General features: G+C 48.9%; 2 protein-coding genes across 2 annotated transcripts; one reads left to right on the forward strand and one right to left on the reverse strand.

Moving 5' to 3' along the window:
* Positions 1–4,476: 4,476 nt before the first annotated feature.
* mea1 (male-enhanced antigen 1) lies at positions 4,477–6,881 on the reverse strand. The gene is made up of 3 exons (XM_038280366.1): positions 6,673–6,881; positions 4,706–5,060; positions 4,477–4,617 (listed from the first exon to the last, which is right to left on the reverse strand). The coding sequence occupies exons 1-3, from the start codon at positions 6,864–6,866 to the stop codon at positions 4,492–4,494; spliced, it is 675 nt and encodes a 224-aa protein (XP_038136294.1). The 5' UTR covers positions 6,867–6,881; the 3' UTR covers positions 4,477–4,491.
* Positions 6,614–12,770, forward strand: lrrc73 (leucine rich repeat containing 73). The gene is made up of 7 exons (XM_038280365.1): positions 6,614–6,872; positions 7,260–7,550; positions 7,627–7,787; positions 9,988–10,110; positions 10,183–10,283; positions 10,369–10,576; positions 12,475–12,770. Exons 2-7 carry the CDS (start codon positions 7,279–7,281, stop codon positions 12,543–12,545), a joined length of 936 nt encoding a protein of 311 aa, XP_038136293.1. The 5' UTR covers positions 6,614–6,872; positions 7,260–7,278; the 3' UTR covers positions 12,546–12,770.
* Positions 12,771–13,724: the final 954 nt, after the last annotated feature.

Raw genomic sequence — 13,724 nt, forward strand, 5'->3', positions numbered from 1 at the left:
TTGATTTTATAAAGGTCCCCGAAGGCAGCGTCTGATTTATAAACGAGTCCCCGAAGGCAGCGTCTGATTTATAAACGAGTCCCCGAAGGCAGCGTCTGATTTATAAACGAGTCCCCGAAGGCAGCGTCTGATTTATAAACGAGTCCCCGAAGGCAGCGTCTGATTTATAAACGAGTCCCCGAAGGCAGCGTCTGATTTATAAACGAGTCCCCGAAGGCAGCGTCTGATTTATAGACGAGTCCCCGAAGGCAGCGTCTGATTTATAAACGAGTCCCCGAAGGCAGCGTCTGATTTATAAACGAGTCCCCGAAGGCAGCGTCTGATTTATTAACGAGTCCCCGAAGGCAGCGTCTGATTTATAAACGAGTCCCCGAAGGCAGCGTCTGATTTATAAACGAGTCCCCGAAGGCAGCGTCTGATTTATAAACGAGTCCCCGAAGGCAGCGTCTGATTTATAAACGAGTCCCCGAAGGCAGCGTCTGATTTATAAACGAGTCCCCGAAGGCAGCGTCTGATTTATAAACGAGTCCCCGAAGGCAGCGTCTGATTTATAAACGAGTCCCCGAAGGCAGCGTCTGATTTATAAACGAGTCCCCGAAGGCAGCGTCTGATTTATAAACGAGTCCCCGAAGGCAGCGTCTGATTTATAAACGAGTCCCCGAAGGCAGCGTCTGATTTATAAACGAGTCCCCGAAGGCAGCGTCTGATTTATAAACGAGTCCCCGAAGGCAGCGTCTGATTTATAAACGAGTCCCCGAAGGCAGCGTCTGATTTATAAACGAGTCCCCGAAGGCAGCGTCTGATTTATTAACGAGTCCCCGAAGGCAGCGTCTGATTTATTAACGAGTCCCCGAAGGCAGCGTCTGATTTATTAACGAGTCCCCGAAGGCAGCGTCTGATTTATTAACGAGTCCCCGAAGGCAGCGTCTGATTTATAAACGAGTCCCCGAAGGCAGCGTCTGATTTATTAACGAGTCCCCGAAGGCAGCGTCTGATTTATAAACGAGTCCCCGAAGGCAGCGTCTGATTTATAAACGAGTCCCCGAAGGCAGCGTCTGATTTATAAACGAGTCCCCGAAGGCAGCGTCTGATTTATAAACGAGTCCCCGAAGGCAGCGTCTGATTTATAAACGAGTCCCCGAAGGCAGCGTCTGATTTATTAACGAGTCCCCGAAGGCAGCGTCTGATTTATAAACGAGTCCCCGAAGGCAGCGTCTGATTTATAAACGAGTCCCCGAAGGCAGCGTCTGATTTATAAACGAGTCCCCGAAGGCAGCGTCTGATTTATAAACGAGTCCCCGAAGGCAGCGTCTGATTTATAAACGAGTCCCCGAAGGCAGCGTCTGATTTATAAACGAGTCCCCGAAGGCAGCGTCTGATTTATTAACGAGTCCCCGAAGGCAGCGTCTGATTTATTAACGAGTCCCCGAAGGCAGCGTCTGATTTATTAACGAGTCCCCGAAGGCAGCGTCTGATTTATTAACGAGTCCCCGAAGGCAGCGTCTGATTTATTAACGAGTCCCCGAAGGCAGCGTCTGATTTATTAACGAGTCCCCGAAGGCAGCGTCTGATTTATAAACGAGTCCCCGAAGGCAGCGTCTGATTTATAAACGAGTCCCCGAAGGCAGCGTCTGATTTATAAACGAGTCCCCGAAGGCAGCGTCTGATTTATTAACGAGTCCCCGAAGGCAGCGTCTGATTTATTAACGAGTCCCCGAAGGCAGCGTCTGATTTATTAACGAGTCCCCGAAGGCAGCGTCTGATTTATAAACGAGTCCCCGAAGGCAGCGTCTGATTTATAAACGAGTCCCCGAAGGCAGCGTCTGATTTATAAACGAGTCCCCGAAGGCAGCGTCTGATTTATAAACGAGTCCCCGAAGGCAGCGTCTGATTTATAAACGAGTCCCCGAAGGCAGCGTCTGATTTATAAACGAGTCCCCGAAGGCAGCGTCTGATTTATAAACGAGTCCCCGAAGGCAGCGTCTGATTTATAAACGAGTCCCCGAAGGCAGCGTCTGATTTATTAACGAGTCCCCGAAGGCAGCGTCTGATTTATAAACGAGTCCCCGAAGGCAGCGTCTGATTTATAAACGAGTCCCCGAAGGCAGCGTCTGATTTATAAACGAGTCCCCGAAGGCAGCGTCTGATTTATAAACGAGTCCCCGAAGGCAGCGTCTGATTTATTAACGAGTCCCCGAAGGCAGCGTCTGATTTATTAACGAGTCCCCGAAGGCAGCGTCTGATTTATTAACGAGTCCCCGAAGGCAGCGTCTGATTTATAAGAGTCTCCGAAGGCAGCGTCTGATTTATTAACGAGTCCCCGAAGGCAGCGTCTGATTTATTAACGAGTCCCCGAAGGCAGCGTCTGATTTATTAACGAGTCCCCGAAGGCAGCGTCTGATTTATAAACGAGTCCCCGAAGGCAGCGTCTGATTTATTAACGAGTCCCCGAAGGCAGCGTCTGATTTATAAACGAGTCCCCGAAGGCAGCGTCTGATTTATAAACGAGTCCCCGAAGGCAGCGTCTGATTTATAAACGAGTCCCCGAAGGCAGCGTCTGATTTATAAACGAGTCCCCGAAGGCAGCGTCTGATTTATCGACGAGTCCCCGAAGGCAGCGTCTGATTTATAAACGAGTCCCCGAAGGCAGCGTCTGATTTATAAACGAGTCCCCGAAGGCAGCGTCTGATTTATTAACGAGTCCCCGAAGGCAGCGTCTGATTTATCAACGAGTCCCCGAAGGCAGCGTCTGATTTATCAACGAGTCCCCGAAGGCAGCGTCTGATTTATCGACGAGTCCCCGAAGGCAGCGTCTGATTTATAAACGAGTCCCCGAAGGCAGCGTCTGATTTATAAACGAGTCCCCGAAGGCAGCGTCTGATTTATTAACGAGTCCCCGAAGGCAGCGTCTGATTTATCAACGAGTCCCCGAAGGCAGCGTCTGATTTATCAACGAGTCCCCGAAGGCAGCGTCTGATTTATAAACGAGTCCCCGAAGGCAGCGTCTGATTTATAAACGAGTCCCCGAAGGCAGCGTCTGATTTATAAACGAGTCCCCGAAGGCAGCGTCTGATTTATAAACGAGTCCCCGAAGGCAGCGTCTGATTTATAAACGAGTCCCCGAAGGCAGCGTCTGATTTATAAACGAGTCCCCGAAGGCAGCGTCTGATTTATAAACGAGTCCCCGAAGGCAGCGTCTGATTTATAAACGAGTCCCCGAAGGCAGCGTCTGATTTATAAACGAGTCCCCGAAGGCAGCGTCTGATTTATTAACGAGTCCCCGAAGGCAGCGTCTGATTCATAAGAGTCTCCGAAGGCAGCGTCTGATTTATTAACGAGTCCCCGAAGGCAGCGTCTGATTTATTAACGAGTCTCCGAAGGCAGCGTCTGATTTATTAACGAGTCCCCGAAGGCAGCGTCTGATTTATTAACGAGTCCCCGAAGGCAGCGTCTGATTTATTAACGAGTCCCCGAAGGCAGCGTCTGATTTATTAACGAGTCCCCGAAGGCAGCGTCTGATTTATTAACGAGTCCCCGAAGGCAGCGTCTGATTTATAAACGAGTCCCCGAAGGCAGCGTCTGATTTATAAACGAGTCCCCGAAGGCAGCGTCTGATTTATAAACGAGTCCCCGAAGGCAGCGTCTGATTTATAAACGAGTCCCCGAAGGCAGCGTCTGATTTATAAACGAGTCCCCGAAGGCAGCGTCTGATTTATAAACGAGTCCCCGAAGGCAGCGTCTGATTTATAAACGAGTCCCCGAAGGCAGCGTCTGATTTATAAACGAGTCCCCGAAGGCAGCGTCTGATTTATAAGAGTCCCCGAAGGCAGCGTCTGATTTATTAACGAGTCCCCGAAGGCAGCGTCTGATTTATTAACGAGTCCCCGAAGGCAGCGTCTGATTTATTAACGAGTCCCCGAAGGCAGCGTCTGATTTATTAACGAGTCCCCGAAGGCAGCGTCTGATTTATTAACGAGTCCCCGAAGGCAGCGTCTGATTTATTAACGAGTCCCCGAAGGCAGCGTCTGATTTATTAACGAGTCCCCGAAGGCAGCGTCTGATTTATAAACGAGTCCCCGAAGGCAGCGTCTGATTTATAAACGAGTCCCCGAAGGCAGCGTCTGATTTATAAACGAGTCCCCGAAGGCAGCGTCTGATTTATAAACGAGTCCCCGAAGGCAGCGTCTGATTTATAAACGAGTCCCCGAAGGCAGCGTCTGATTTATAAACGAGTCCCCGAAGGCAGCGTCTGATTTATAAACGAGTCCCCGAAGGCAGCGTCTGATTTATAAACGAGTCCCCGAAGGCAGCGTCTGATTTATAAACGAGTCCCCGAAGGCAGCGTCTGATTTATAAACGAGTCCCCGAAGGCAGCGTTTGAACCCAGCCTGGTTCCCTGTCAGAGAGCCACCATGGCTAATATGAGGGACCCATTCTGAAGCGGTTCTGGGGTCCTACAGCGGTTCTCCAAGCTGATTGGATAAGCTGTGGTCATGGGGTCAGCTCACCTGCGTCCATGGGGATGGAGGCTCGGCTCCTCTGTGCCGCCGCTGCCTCAGGGTCCTCCTCCTCGTCGCTGTGTGGAGGCGGAGCTTCAGGGAGGTGCAGACCCATCACCTGCAGGGACACCCAGGTGGTGAGAAGCACAGAACCCGGTTAGAACCGGTTGGAGACGTTTGGTCACCTGTTGCCAGGCAGATCTCACCTCTATCCTGCGCTCCACCTGCTGCAGCTGCTCTGAGTGAGACATGTCCCCCCTGTCCTCGTCCTCTGGCTGCTCGCTGCTGTTTAGCCCCTCTGGGTCCTGGTTCAGAGGCTGATAATAATACCCCCCATTGCCCCCCTCTTCCTCCTCCTCCTCTTCCTCTCCATCTAGCTCCATGTCTCCCATATCCTCCCCCCCGACCCACACCGCCCCGGCAGGAAGGCCAGCTCCGTCTGCTGGACGCTCGTCCTCCCCCAGCTCATCCTCAGAGCTCGGCAAGATCCTCTCTGGTCCCATGGCTGAGCGACACACTTCCATCCACGACACGCAGCAGGAGGGACGGACAGGAGACAACCTGAGGGACAGAGAGGAGACAACCTGAGGGACAGACAGGAGACAGAAACGAGACAACCTGAGGGATGGACAGGAGACAGAAATGAGACAATCTGAGGGACAGAGAGGAGACAACGTGAGGGACAGAAAGGAAACAACCTGAGGGACAGACAGGAGACAGAAACAAGACAACCTGAGGGATGGACAGGAGACAGAGAGGAGACAACCAGAGGGACAGACAGGAGACAGAAATGAGACAATCCGAGGGACAGAGAGGAGACAACCTGAGGGACAGAGAGGAGACAGAGAGGACACAACCTGAGGGACAAAGAGGAGACAACCTGAGGGACAGACAGGAGACAGAGAGGAGACAACCAGAGGGACAGACAGGAGACAACCTGAGGGACAGACAGGAGACAGAAATGAGACAATCTGAGGGATAGAGAGGAGACAACCAGAGGGACAGACAGGAGACAGAAATGAGACAATCTGAGGGATAGACAGGAGACAACCTGAGGGACGGACAGGAGACAACCTGAGGGACAGACAGGAGACAGAGAGGAGACAACCAGAGGGACAGACAGGAGACAGAGAGGAGACAACCTGAGGGACAGACAGGAGAAAACCAGAGGGACGGAGAGCAGACAACCTGAGGGATGGACAGAAGACAACTTAAGGGACCAAAAGGAGAAAATGTCCGCCAGTCTGTCCTTTGGGTGAAACAGAGAGAATCTGTCCAACATAGGACAGACCTTTTGGAGAAGCTGCGTTTTTCCCACAGATTTCAGGTCAGATTAGGATGAAGCTAACGGAGCTAACTGGCTGCTAGCAGCTCGCTGGTAATGCTTCCGCTAGTTTAGAATTAAGTTAAGCTAACTGATTGGTTAGCTAATAGTTAGTAGCTGGTTAGTAGGTTTTATTTTCATGTTAGTAGCACTAACCTCCAGCGCTCAGCTCAGTCTGTCGCAGCTGATGTTAGCTCCTGCTGCTAACTCAGTTGATGTCCTAACACTTCCGAATACGTCACCACGCAGGGTGGACTCTTGTGTCGGCCTATGGCAGCTTGCTACAATGAACAGCACCGCGCCCCCTGCTGTAGAGTCTAGAATCATGTTTCTATTGTAGTTTTATCCAGATTAGCATCATGCTAACATGAACTCTGGGTAAATAAATTGGTTTATTAAAAGTTTTATGTTCTAATGTTCTGGTCACCCAAAATCAGAGCGAACCTTTTGGTACCAGATCAGTTCAGAGCGGTTGCTATGACTACTAAACACACAGGAAGCTACGTCACAATAAAGCAGCTCAGTCGCAGAGGGCTTACTCTGATTAATATTTAAATGTCTGAATTCTGATACATTAGTGATAAATCTAATGGTCCACTTTATAACATAGAGATCAGAATGAAAAATATGAATCCTCTTATTTTCTACCATAAAAGCAGATATTGAGAATGAGAATCAATCCAACGTAGACCTTTAATCAACAGTTATAAAATGATGGGATGGACATTAACACGACTTTAAATCGGGATTCTCTCTCAGTCTGGCCTGGTTTCTGCTCAGAGTGAGCCCTCCTGTCTGCGCACCTGTCTCTGCAGCTCATAGTAACGCTGCTCACCTGCAGAAACTCACCGAGACTCACGGAGCCGCTCTGACCGACAGCCGGAGCCGCAGCCCGTCCACCGGAGCCGTTGCCTCCCCCTGAAAGCGGACCGGTTCTGCTGCTCGCCGTCCTGTTGGACCGTAACCTGCGCGCGGCCTGCGGCGAATGATGACATCAGCGCGTGACAGTCTCCGCTCTCTGCGCGTGAGCTGATCGATCGCATCTGAAGGTAATTGATTCGGTGACTGTGAGGCCAATCAGAGTGATTGATCAGCTACAGATGATCAATCCATGCTGATCTCTGATTGGCTCTCTGCTTGCAAATCCTCTGCATCTCCTCTGACGTCATTGATTATTGATCCTCAACATCAGATTGATTGGCGTTCCAATCTGATCCATATAGATAATAAACATAGATAGATAATCAAATCTTTAAAGAGAATCAATTCCAGACTGGATCAGAACCAGAACCTGTGAACTATTGGAGCTGGATTTGGTTCTCAGAAGTTGAAGCATCTGAACCAAGTCTAGGTTTTTGATGCTGATGTTTGTTCAGGGATGTATGTAAGAGTATGGAACCTGGCCAGTGATGTTGGTCCATGTCTCTGTCTCCCAGTGGTCCCAGTGGAGTCCAGATGCTGCCAGCCTCCATCCAGATCACCGGGGAGCTGCTGTCCGCCGCTGAGGTCCAGGACATCTGTGAGAGCCTGAAGGAGGACGGCGTCCGGCTGCTGTCCGTCCGCGGCTGCCAGCTCTCAGACCGGGACTTTGGCCGCGTCTGCGCCAGCGTCGCAGAGTCGCGCTCCCTCGCTCAACTCAACCTCAACCTGGGCGTGGTGTCCAGCATCAGCCGGACGCGCCACCTAGCGGACGCCCTGAAGACCAACCGCTCCCTGCAGACCCTGTTGTGAGTACAGGTACCTGATTGGCTGGTGGAAATGTTCAGGAAGGGTTTGTGACATGTAGTCTCCGCCCAACTCCAGCCTCCATGGGAGTCCGCTGCTGGATGCTGGCCTGGTGGCTCTGAACCCGGCGCTGTCCACCCACCCGACCCTGGTCTGCCTGGACCTGGGAGACTGCATGCTGGGGGAGGAGGCCCTGGCTCTGATCTGTGGAATGCTGCCACCAGATGGAGCCAAGTCAGGTAGGGAAGGGCAAACGCTTGGATTCTCCTGTGGTCGGTGAACGCAGCATCAGGTTCACATTCAACTCATCACAGCCTCGGGTATCTTCCAGGTAATCCTGGTCACCTGATCAGCTTCTGGACTGCACAGGAGGATTAATTATGAATGAGATGAGAGGAGGTTTCTATTTCCCTCTGTGTTCTCACTCTGTTTATTCCGGTAAAAGACCGGTTACAGAATAGTTATAGACCAGGAACTGTTGAGTTTCAGATCAGTTACAGACCACTTACAGACCAGTTACAGGTCAGTTACAGACCAGTAACTGGATGAGTTTTAGGTCAGTAACTGGTGAGTTTCAGGTCAGTTACAGACCAGTTACAGGCCAGTTAAAGACCAGTAACTGGTGAGTTTCAGACCAGTTACAGGTCAGTTACAGGCCAGTAACTGGCGAGTTTCAGGCCAGTAAAAGGCCAGTTACAGACCAGTTACAGGCCAGTTACAGGCCAAATGCAAACCAGTAACTGGTGAGTTTCAGGTCAGTTACAGACCAGTTACAGGCCAGTTAAAGACCAGTAACTGGTGAGTTTCAGGTCAGTAACTGGTGAGTTTCAGGTCAGTTACAGACCAGTAACTGGTGAGTTTCAGACCAGTTACAGGTCAGTTACAGGCCAGTAACTGGCGAGTTTCAGGCCAGTAAAAGGCCAGTTACAGGCCAACTGCAAACCAGTAACTGGTGAGTTTCAGGTCAGTTACAGACCAGTTACAGGCCAGTAACTGGCGAGTTACAGACCAGTTACAGGCCAGTTATAGGCCAAATGCAAACCAGTAACTGGTAGTTTCCGGCCAGTTACAGACCAGTAACAGGTGAAATTATGCAAGTTACAGGTCGGTTACAAACCAGTAACTGGTGAGTTTCAGCTCAGTAGCTGGTGAGTTTCAGGCCAGTTACAGGCCAGATACAGACCAGTTACAGGCCAATTAAAGACCATAAACTGGCGAGTTACAGACCAGTTACAGGCCAGTTACAGACCAGTAACTGGATGAGTTTTAGGTCAGTAACTGGTGAGTTTCAGGTCAGTTACAGACTAGTTACAGGCCAGTTAAAGACCAGTAACTGGTGAGTTTCAGGTCAGTAACTGGTGAGTTTCAGACCAGTTACAGGTCAGTTACAGGCCAGTAACTGGCGAGTTTCAGGCCAGTAAAAGGCCAGTTACAGACCAGTTACAGGCCAGTTACAGTCCAACTGCAAACCAGTAACTGGTGAGTTTCAGGTCAGTTACAGACCAGTTACAGGCCAGTTAAAGACCAGTAACTGGTGAGTTTCAGGTCAGTTACAGACCAGTTACAGGCCAGTTAAAGACCAGTAACTGGTGAGTTTCAGACCAGTTACAGGTCAGTTACAGGCCAGTAACTGGCGAGTTTCAGGCCAGTAAAAGGCCAGTTACAGGCCAACTGCAAACCAGTAACTGGTGAGTTTCAGGTCAGTTACAGACCAGTTACAGGCCAGTTACAGGCCAGTAACTGGCGAGTTTCAGGCCAGTAAAAGGCCAGTTACAGACCAGTTACAGGCCAGTTATAGGCCAATTGCAAACCAGTAACTGGTAGTTTCCGGCCAGTTACAGACCAGTAACAGGTGAAATTATGCAAGTTACAGGTCGGTTACAAACCAGTAACTGGTGAGTTTCAGCTCAGTAGCTGGTGAGTTTCAGGCCAGTTACAGGCCAGATACAGACCAGTTACAGGCCAATTAAAGACCATAAACTGGCGAGTTACAGACCAGTTACAGGCCAGTTACAGGCCAGTAATTGGTGAGTTTTCATCCCAATTACAGACCAGAAACTGGTGAGTTTCATGCCAGTTACAGGCCAACTACAGACCAGTAACTGGTGAGTAATAGGCAGTTACAGACCAGTAACTGGTGAGGTTTCACCCCAGTTACAGGCCAGTTACAGACCAGTAACTGGTGAATTACAGGCCAGTTACAGACCAGTAACTGGTAAGTTTCAGGCCGGTAACAGGTCTGTCACAGACCAGTTACAGACCAGCTACCGTTGAGTTTCAGGCCAGTTACAGACCAGTTACAGGCCAGTAAGTGGTGAGTTTCAGGCCAGTAACAGACCATTTACAGGCCATTTTTCCACTGATGAAGACCTTTCACCAGCAACTCAGTGGCCCTCGTTTCGGTCATCATTGTTTCCTTGTCCATCTGTGGTCCATCAGGTCTGAGGGAGCTCACTCTGAGCGCTAATCCCCGTATCGGCTCCAAAGGCTGGGCCCGTTTCGCCATCGCTGTGGCCCACAGCTCCCAGCTGCGTGTGCTGAACCTGGACTACAACCCACTGGGTAAACCGATACCAGAACCAACGGAACAACCTGTTCACCTATTGGGGTCTGATGATGTGCTTTTGTCTCCAGGAGATCAAATTGCCGCCATGCTGGCGGTCACTGTGGCATCAAGCAGAACCCTGGAGGTCCTGGACCTGGAAGGAACTGGACTGACCAACCAGTCAGCACAGGTCCCATGGTTACAGCGCCTCTTTGTGCTTTTCATCACCGCCATGCTCTGTATTTGTGTTGATAGCCAGGTTTCTGTGTGTCTAGGTGTTTCTGGACATGGTGGAGAACTACCCGACCAGCCTCAGGGTTCTGGTTCTGGCAGAGAATGACATCAGTCCTGAGCTGCAGCAGCAGATCAGCGACCTCCTGTCGGAAGGGGAGGAGGAAGACAACAGGGAGGCCCCGCCTTCACTCCGAGGCCACGCCTCCAGCACAGAAAAGCACCAGCCCCTCCCCTGGCTCCCCCACAGCAGTAAGGGCTGAACACTGTCCCGCCCCTCCCCTCCCCAGTCACCCGCAACAGCAAGACCCCTTCAGACTGAAACCAGATCCAGTCCAACAGACTTCTACCTTTTTAGGGTCTTGGTTCTGTTGGGCTTAGAACCGATCAGACATGATCTGGTTCTGTTTGCTGTGTGGTGTTTACTTGTCCTCTGTATCAGTAGGAGCTTTGTGTTTTCTGTAATGAGTGTGAAAATGGTGTTAATCTGCTCCCAGTTCTGGCAGAATAATGCTGTTGATAGTAATTTATATTCAGTTTTTATTTATTTCTATCCTTTCATCCTTTGTGTGGTTCTAAAGTTCTGACTGGAATCTGGTTCCTGCTGGTCTTCAGTAGATGATCAGGAACCAGAGATGTTAGGGACTCTTTGAATCACTAACAACTTAAAACTGGTATTTATATTGTTATTTAGATTATGAGTTTAGATCAACAGAAGAAGCTCCTTTATTTAGCTTAGCGAGGCTAATTTTCATTAGCATGGTGATTTCTTCTATTCTTGGCTAAATGTTAATGTAGGCGAATGTGCTAATATGTAGAGGATAAAATGAGCTATCAGCTCATTAGAACAATTTAATACTGACGTAATTTAAACATATTTACATATCAATAACAGGAGGAAACGTTAGTTGAGGCTAACTGAACGGCTAGTCTAATGTTCTTGAGTCCAGCGACATTTTTAAACATGTTTCTTTTCTTACGTTTATTGTAAAGGAGGTTTACTTTGGTTTCACTGCTGAAGGATTTTCTCCCAGAATGTTCTTGAATGTTTTACACCTCAGTTTCAGTCCAATCAGCGATACGTCCAATCTGCTCGAGGCCCCGCCCCTTCCTCCTACGTCACCATATGGCAACTCCATTCAGACAAACTGTATTGCACCTGTTTCTTAAGGATCAAATCTCCTTTGGAGTCTCAACATATTTCCTATATTTGCTTTTATGTTGAATTTAATCGGCGATCTAAAGTAGCTGAAAATAGAAAACAATCATTGTCAGTCTGGAAGGAAAGTCCTGTCTTCTAAGACAGACTTTGCTCTGCCATTTAACAAGGAGACACTATGGCGTACTTTGGTGACACAGTGGTTAGAGCTAACAATCCATGTATGGAGGCCTTAGTCCTCGACGCGGGCGAGCCGGGTTTGAAACCAGTCTCTCTCCCTTTCCTGTCAGCCTACTGTCTGTAAATACGAGCCACTAGTGCCGTAAAAACTGAAAAAAAAAACAACAAAATGAGACACTAAAACTCTCAGCTAATTTTTATTCTTTTTATTAACATCTAAGGTCAGAGGCGGACAAATTAAACATCTTAAAAAATGACTTTCAAAGAGATTTTAGACGAAGAAAACAGTTATTCTACTTTTAGAAAACGAACAGTTGTTGATATGAAGTTAAAAGTAGTTTAGCTTAATATGGCTAACTGACTGAGCTAAACGAGGCTAACCTGTTAGCTACCTAGCACAGCTAGCTACAGCGCTACCCAGATTTATTTCAGTTTAGTTATCAATCAGGTCAAACTTCATCGGTCATTGGACACGCTAACGCTACAGATGCTTCCGACTCGGCACACGGACGCTGCGTGATGTTATTATTGTTGTCTAGGCAACCACAATGTTTTACATCATGTGGCAACGTTCAGCCAATCATGTAGCAGGAAGCAGAACCAGAGCAGATCTGGTAGCTGCAGCGGTACCAGTAGTAGCAGTTACCTCCAGCTCTCCCTCTGGTTTATTGGTTTACTGGTTTGTGGACTGGGCCGTTAGTTCTGACCATTGCTCTGTGGACCCGGCTGAAGGGAACTGGTCTGAAGTGGATGAGAGAACCAGCAGGTTTGGACGTGGCTCTAAAGTCTAACTGTTCTTTGATCCCTACAGACTCCGGACCGCCGATGGTCCTGCTGACGTCTGGTCTAGGTGAGAGCTTATTGGCTGAAACAGAGATGTGACCCCTCCCACAAACACACTCACTTCCTGTTAGAATGATGTCACTTCCTGGATTGAATGTTTGTTTCTTTGCACTTACCTTCACAATCTGTGTTAGGTCTGAGGCAGTACCTGGGAGGGGGAGGGGCTTGCAGACAGGTGTGCTGTTTCTGAGAAATGTCTGTTCAGGTGTGTTGATTCATTCTGCTGCGATGATGTCACAATAAAAACCTGTTTACAGCTTCCTACGGATGGCTCTGATTGGTCTTTAAAGGAGGCGTAACCGAAAACGTTTCTCCAGCTAAGGAGACAAAGGCCAGTAACCTTCATACGCCATCTGTCAGAGAGGGGCTTTAAAGCCATAAAACTTCTCCTTCAGCACCACATGGGGGCGCCATTATGTGTCTTTTCCTTCCATGGATCAATGGAGCCCCAGGATGGGTAGAAGCATCAAGCAGCATCCACCCTGAAAGCTGGACTTTAGTTCAGGCCTTGATGGGTCTGACCCAAACCAGATCTGGGTCAAGCTGGTTTCTGAGAGCGTCCTGCTCCCCGATCCCCCAACTGATCCAGGATCTGTCATTCAGTGTGGAGGCTCAGCATGGAGCTTATGTAGCAAACAGCTCATACCTGACCTTTGACCTGACGGAGCTGTCTAGATGCCTCCCTCGACTCTGTTGGGCTTCAGATTTACCTAAAACAGGTTTGTCCATATGGTGGTCTGAGGGCGGTTTGCGACCTTCAGGATGACATCATATGGCCCTAAACAGAGATGGGAAGTACAAATACTTTGTTACTGTACTCAAGTAGATTTTTCTGATATTTTTACTTTACTTTACTACTTATTTTTATGACGACTTTTTACTTCTACTCCTTAAATTTTTACACAAATATCTGTACTTTCTACTCCTTACATTTTAAAAAATTGGCTCTTTACTTTAGTTTTGAATCATTTCAATGGAGTTACCGTTATTATTTTTCACGTCATCAATACCAAATTCAATCTAATTGGATGGGAATCTACGTTGCATTTGACGCACCACTACAAGATGAATCGACAGATTCGGCGGTATTCATTGGCGGCAAATCATTGCAGCTTGGTGGCGGTGGCGTTAGCATAGTAGCATGGACGACGAGATGATTGAAAATGAACACAACGGAGATCTAGTCCTATTGGCAGACATCCATTTAAAATGTAGGCA

The sequence above is a fragment of the Cyprinodon tularosa genome, unplaced genomic scaffold, assembly GCF_016077235.1.
Source record: "Cyprinodon tularosa strain WSP-4 unplaced genomic scaffold, ASM1607723v1 ctg1596, whole genome shotgun sequence".
In the NCBI taxonomy this organism is placed as follows: domain Eukaryota; kingdom Metazoa; phylum Chordata; class Actinopteri; order Cyprinodontiformes; family Cyprinodontidae; genus Cyprinodon; species Cyprinodon tularosa.

What these genes read in the sequence shown, in the direction of transcription:
- mea1 (XM_038280366.1), bottom strand. Translation starts at nt 6,866, where the DNA reads ATGCGATCGATCAGCTCACGCGCAGAGAGCGGAGACTGTCACGCGCTG. An exon ending in GAGCGGCTCCGTGAGTCTCG is followed by an intron (nt 5,061 to 6,672) that starts GTGAGTTTCTGC and finishes TCTGTCCCTCAG; the next exon opens with GTTGTCTCCTGTCCGTCCCT. An exon ending in AGGTGGAGCGCAGGATAGAG is followed by an intron (nt 4,618 to 4,705) that starts GTGAGATCTGCC and finishes GTGTCCCTGCAG; the next exon opens with GTGATGGGTCTGCACCTCCC.
- lrrc73 (XM_038280365.1), top strand. Translation starts at nt 7,279, where the DNA reads ATGCTGCCAGCCTCCATCCAGATCACCGGGGAGCTGCTGTCCGCCGCT. An exon ending in ACCAGATGGAGCCAAGTCAG is followed by an intron (nt 7,788 to 9,987) that starts GTAGGGAAGGGC and finishes GTGGTCCATCAG; the next exon opens with GTCTGAGGGAGCTCACTCTG. An exon ending in CCCCTGGCTCCCCCACAGCA is followed by an intron (nt 10,577 to 12,474) that starts GTAAGGGCTGAA and finishes TGATCCCTACAG; the next exon opens with ACTCCGGACCGCCGATGGTC.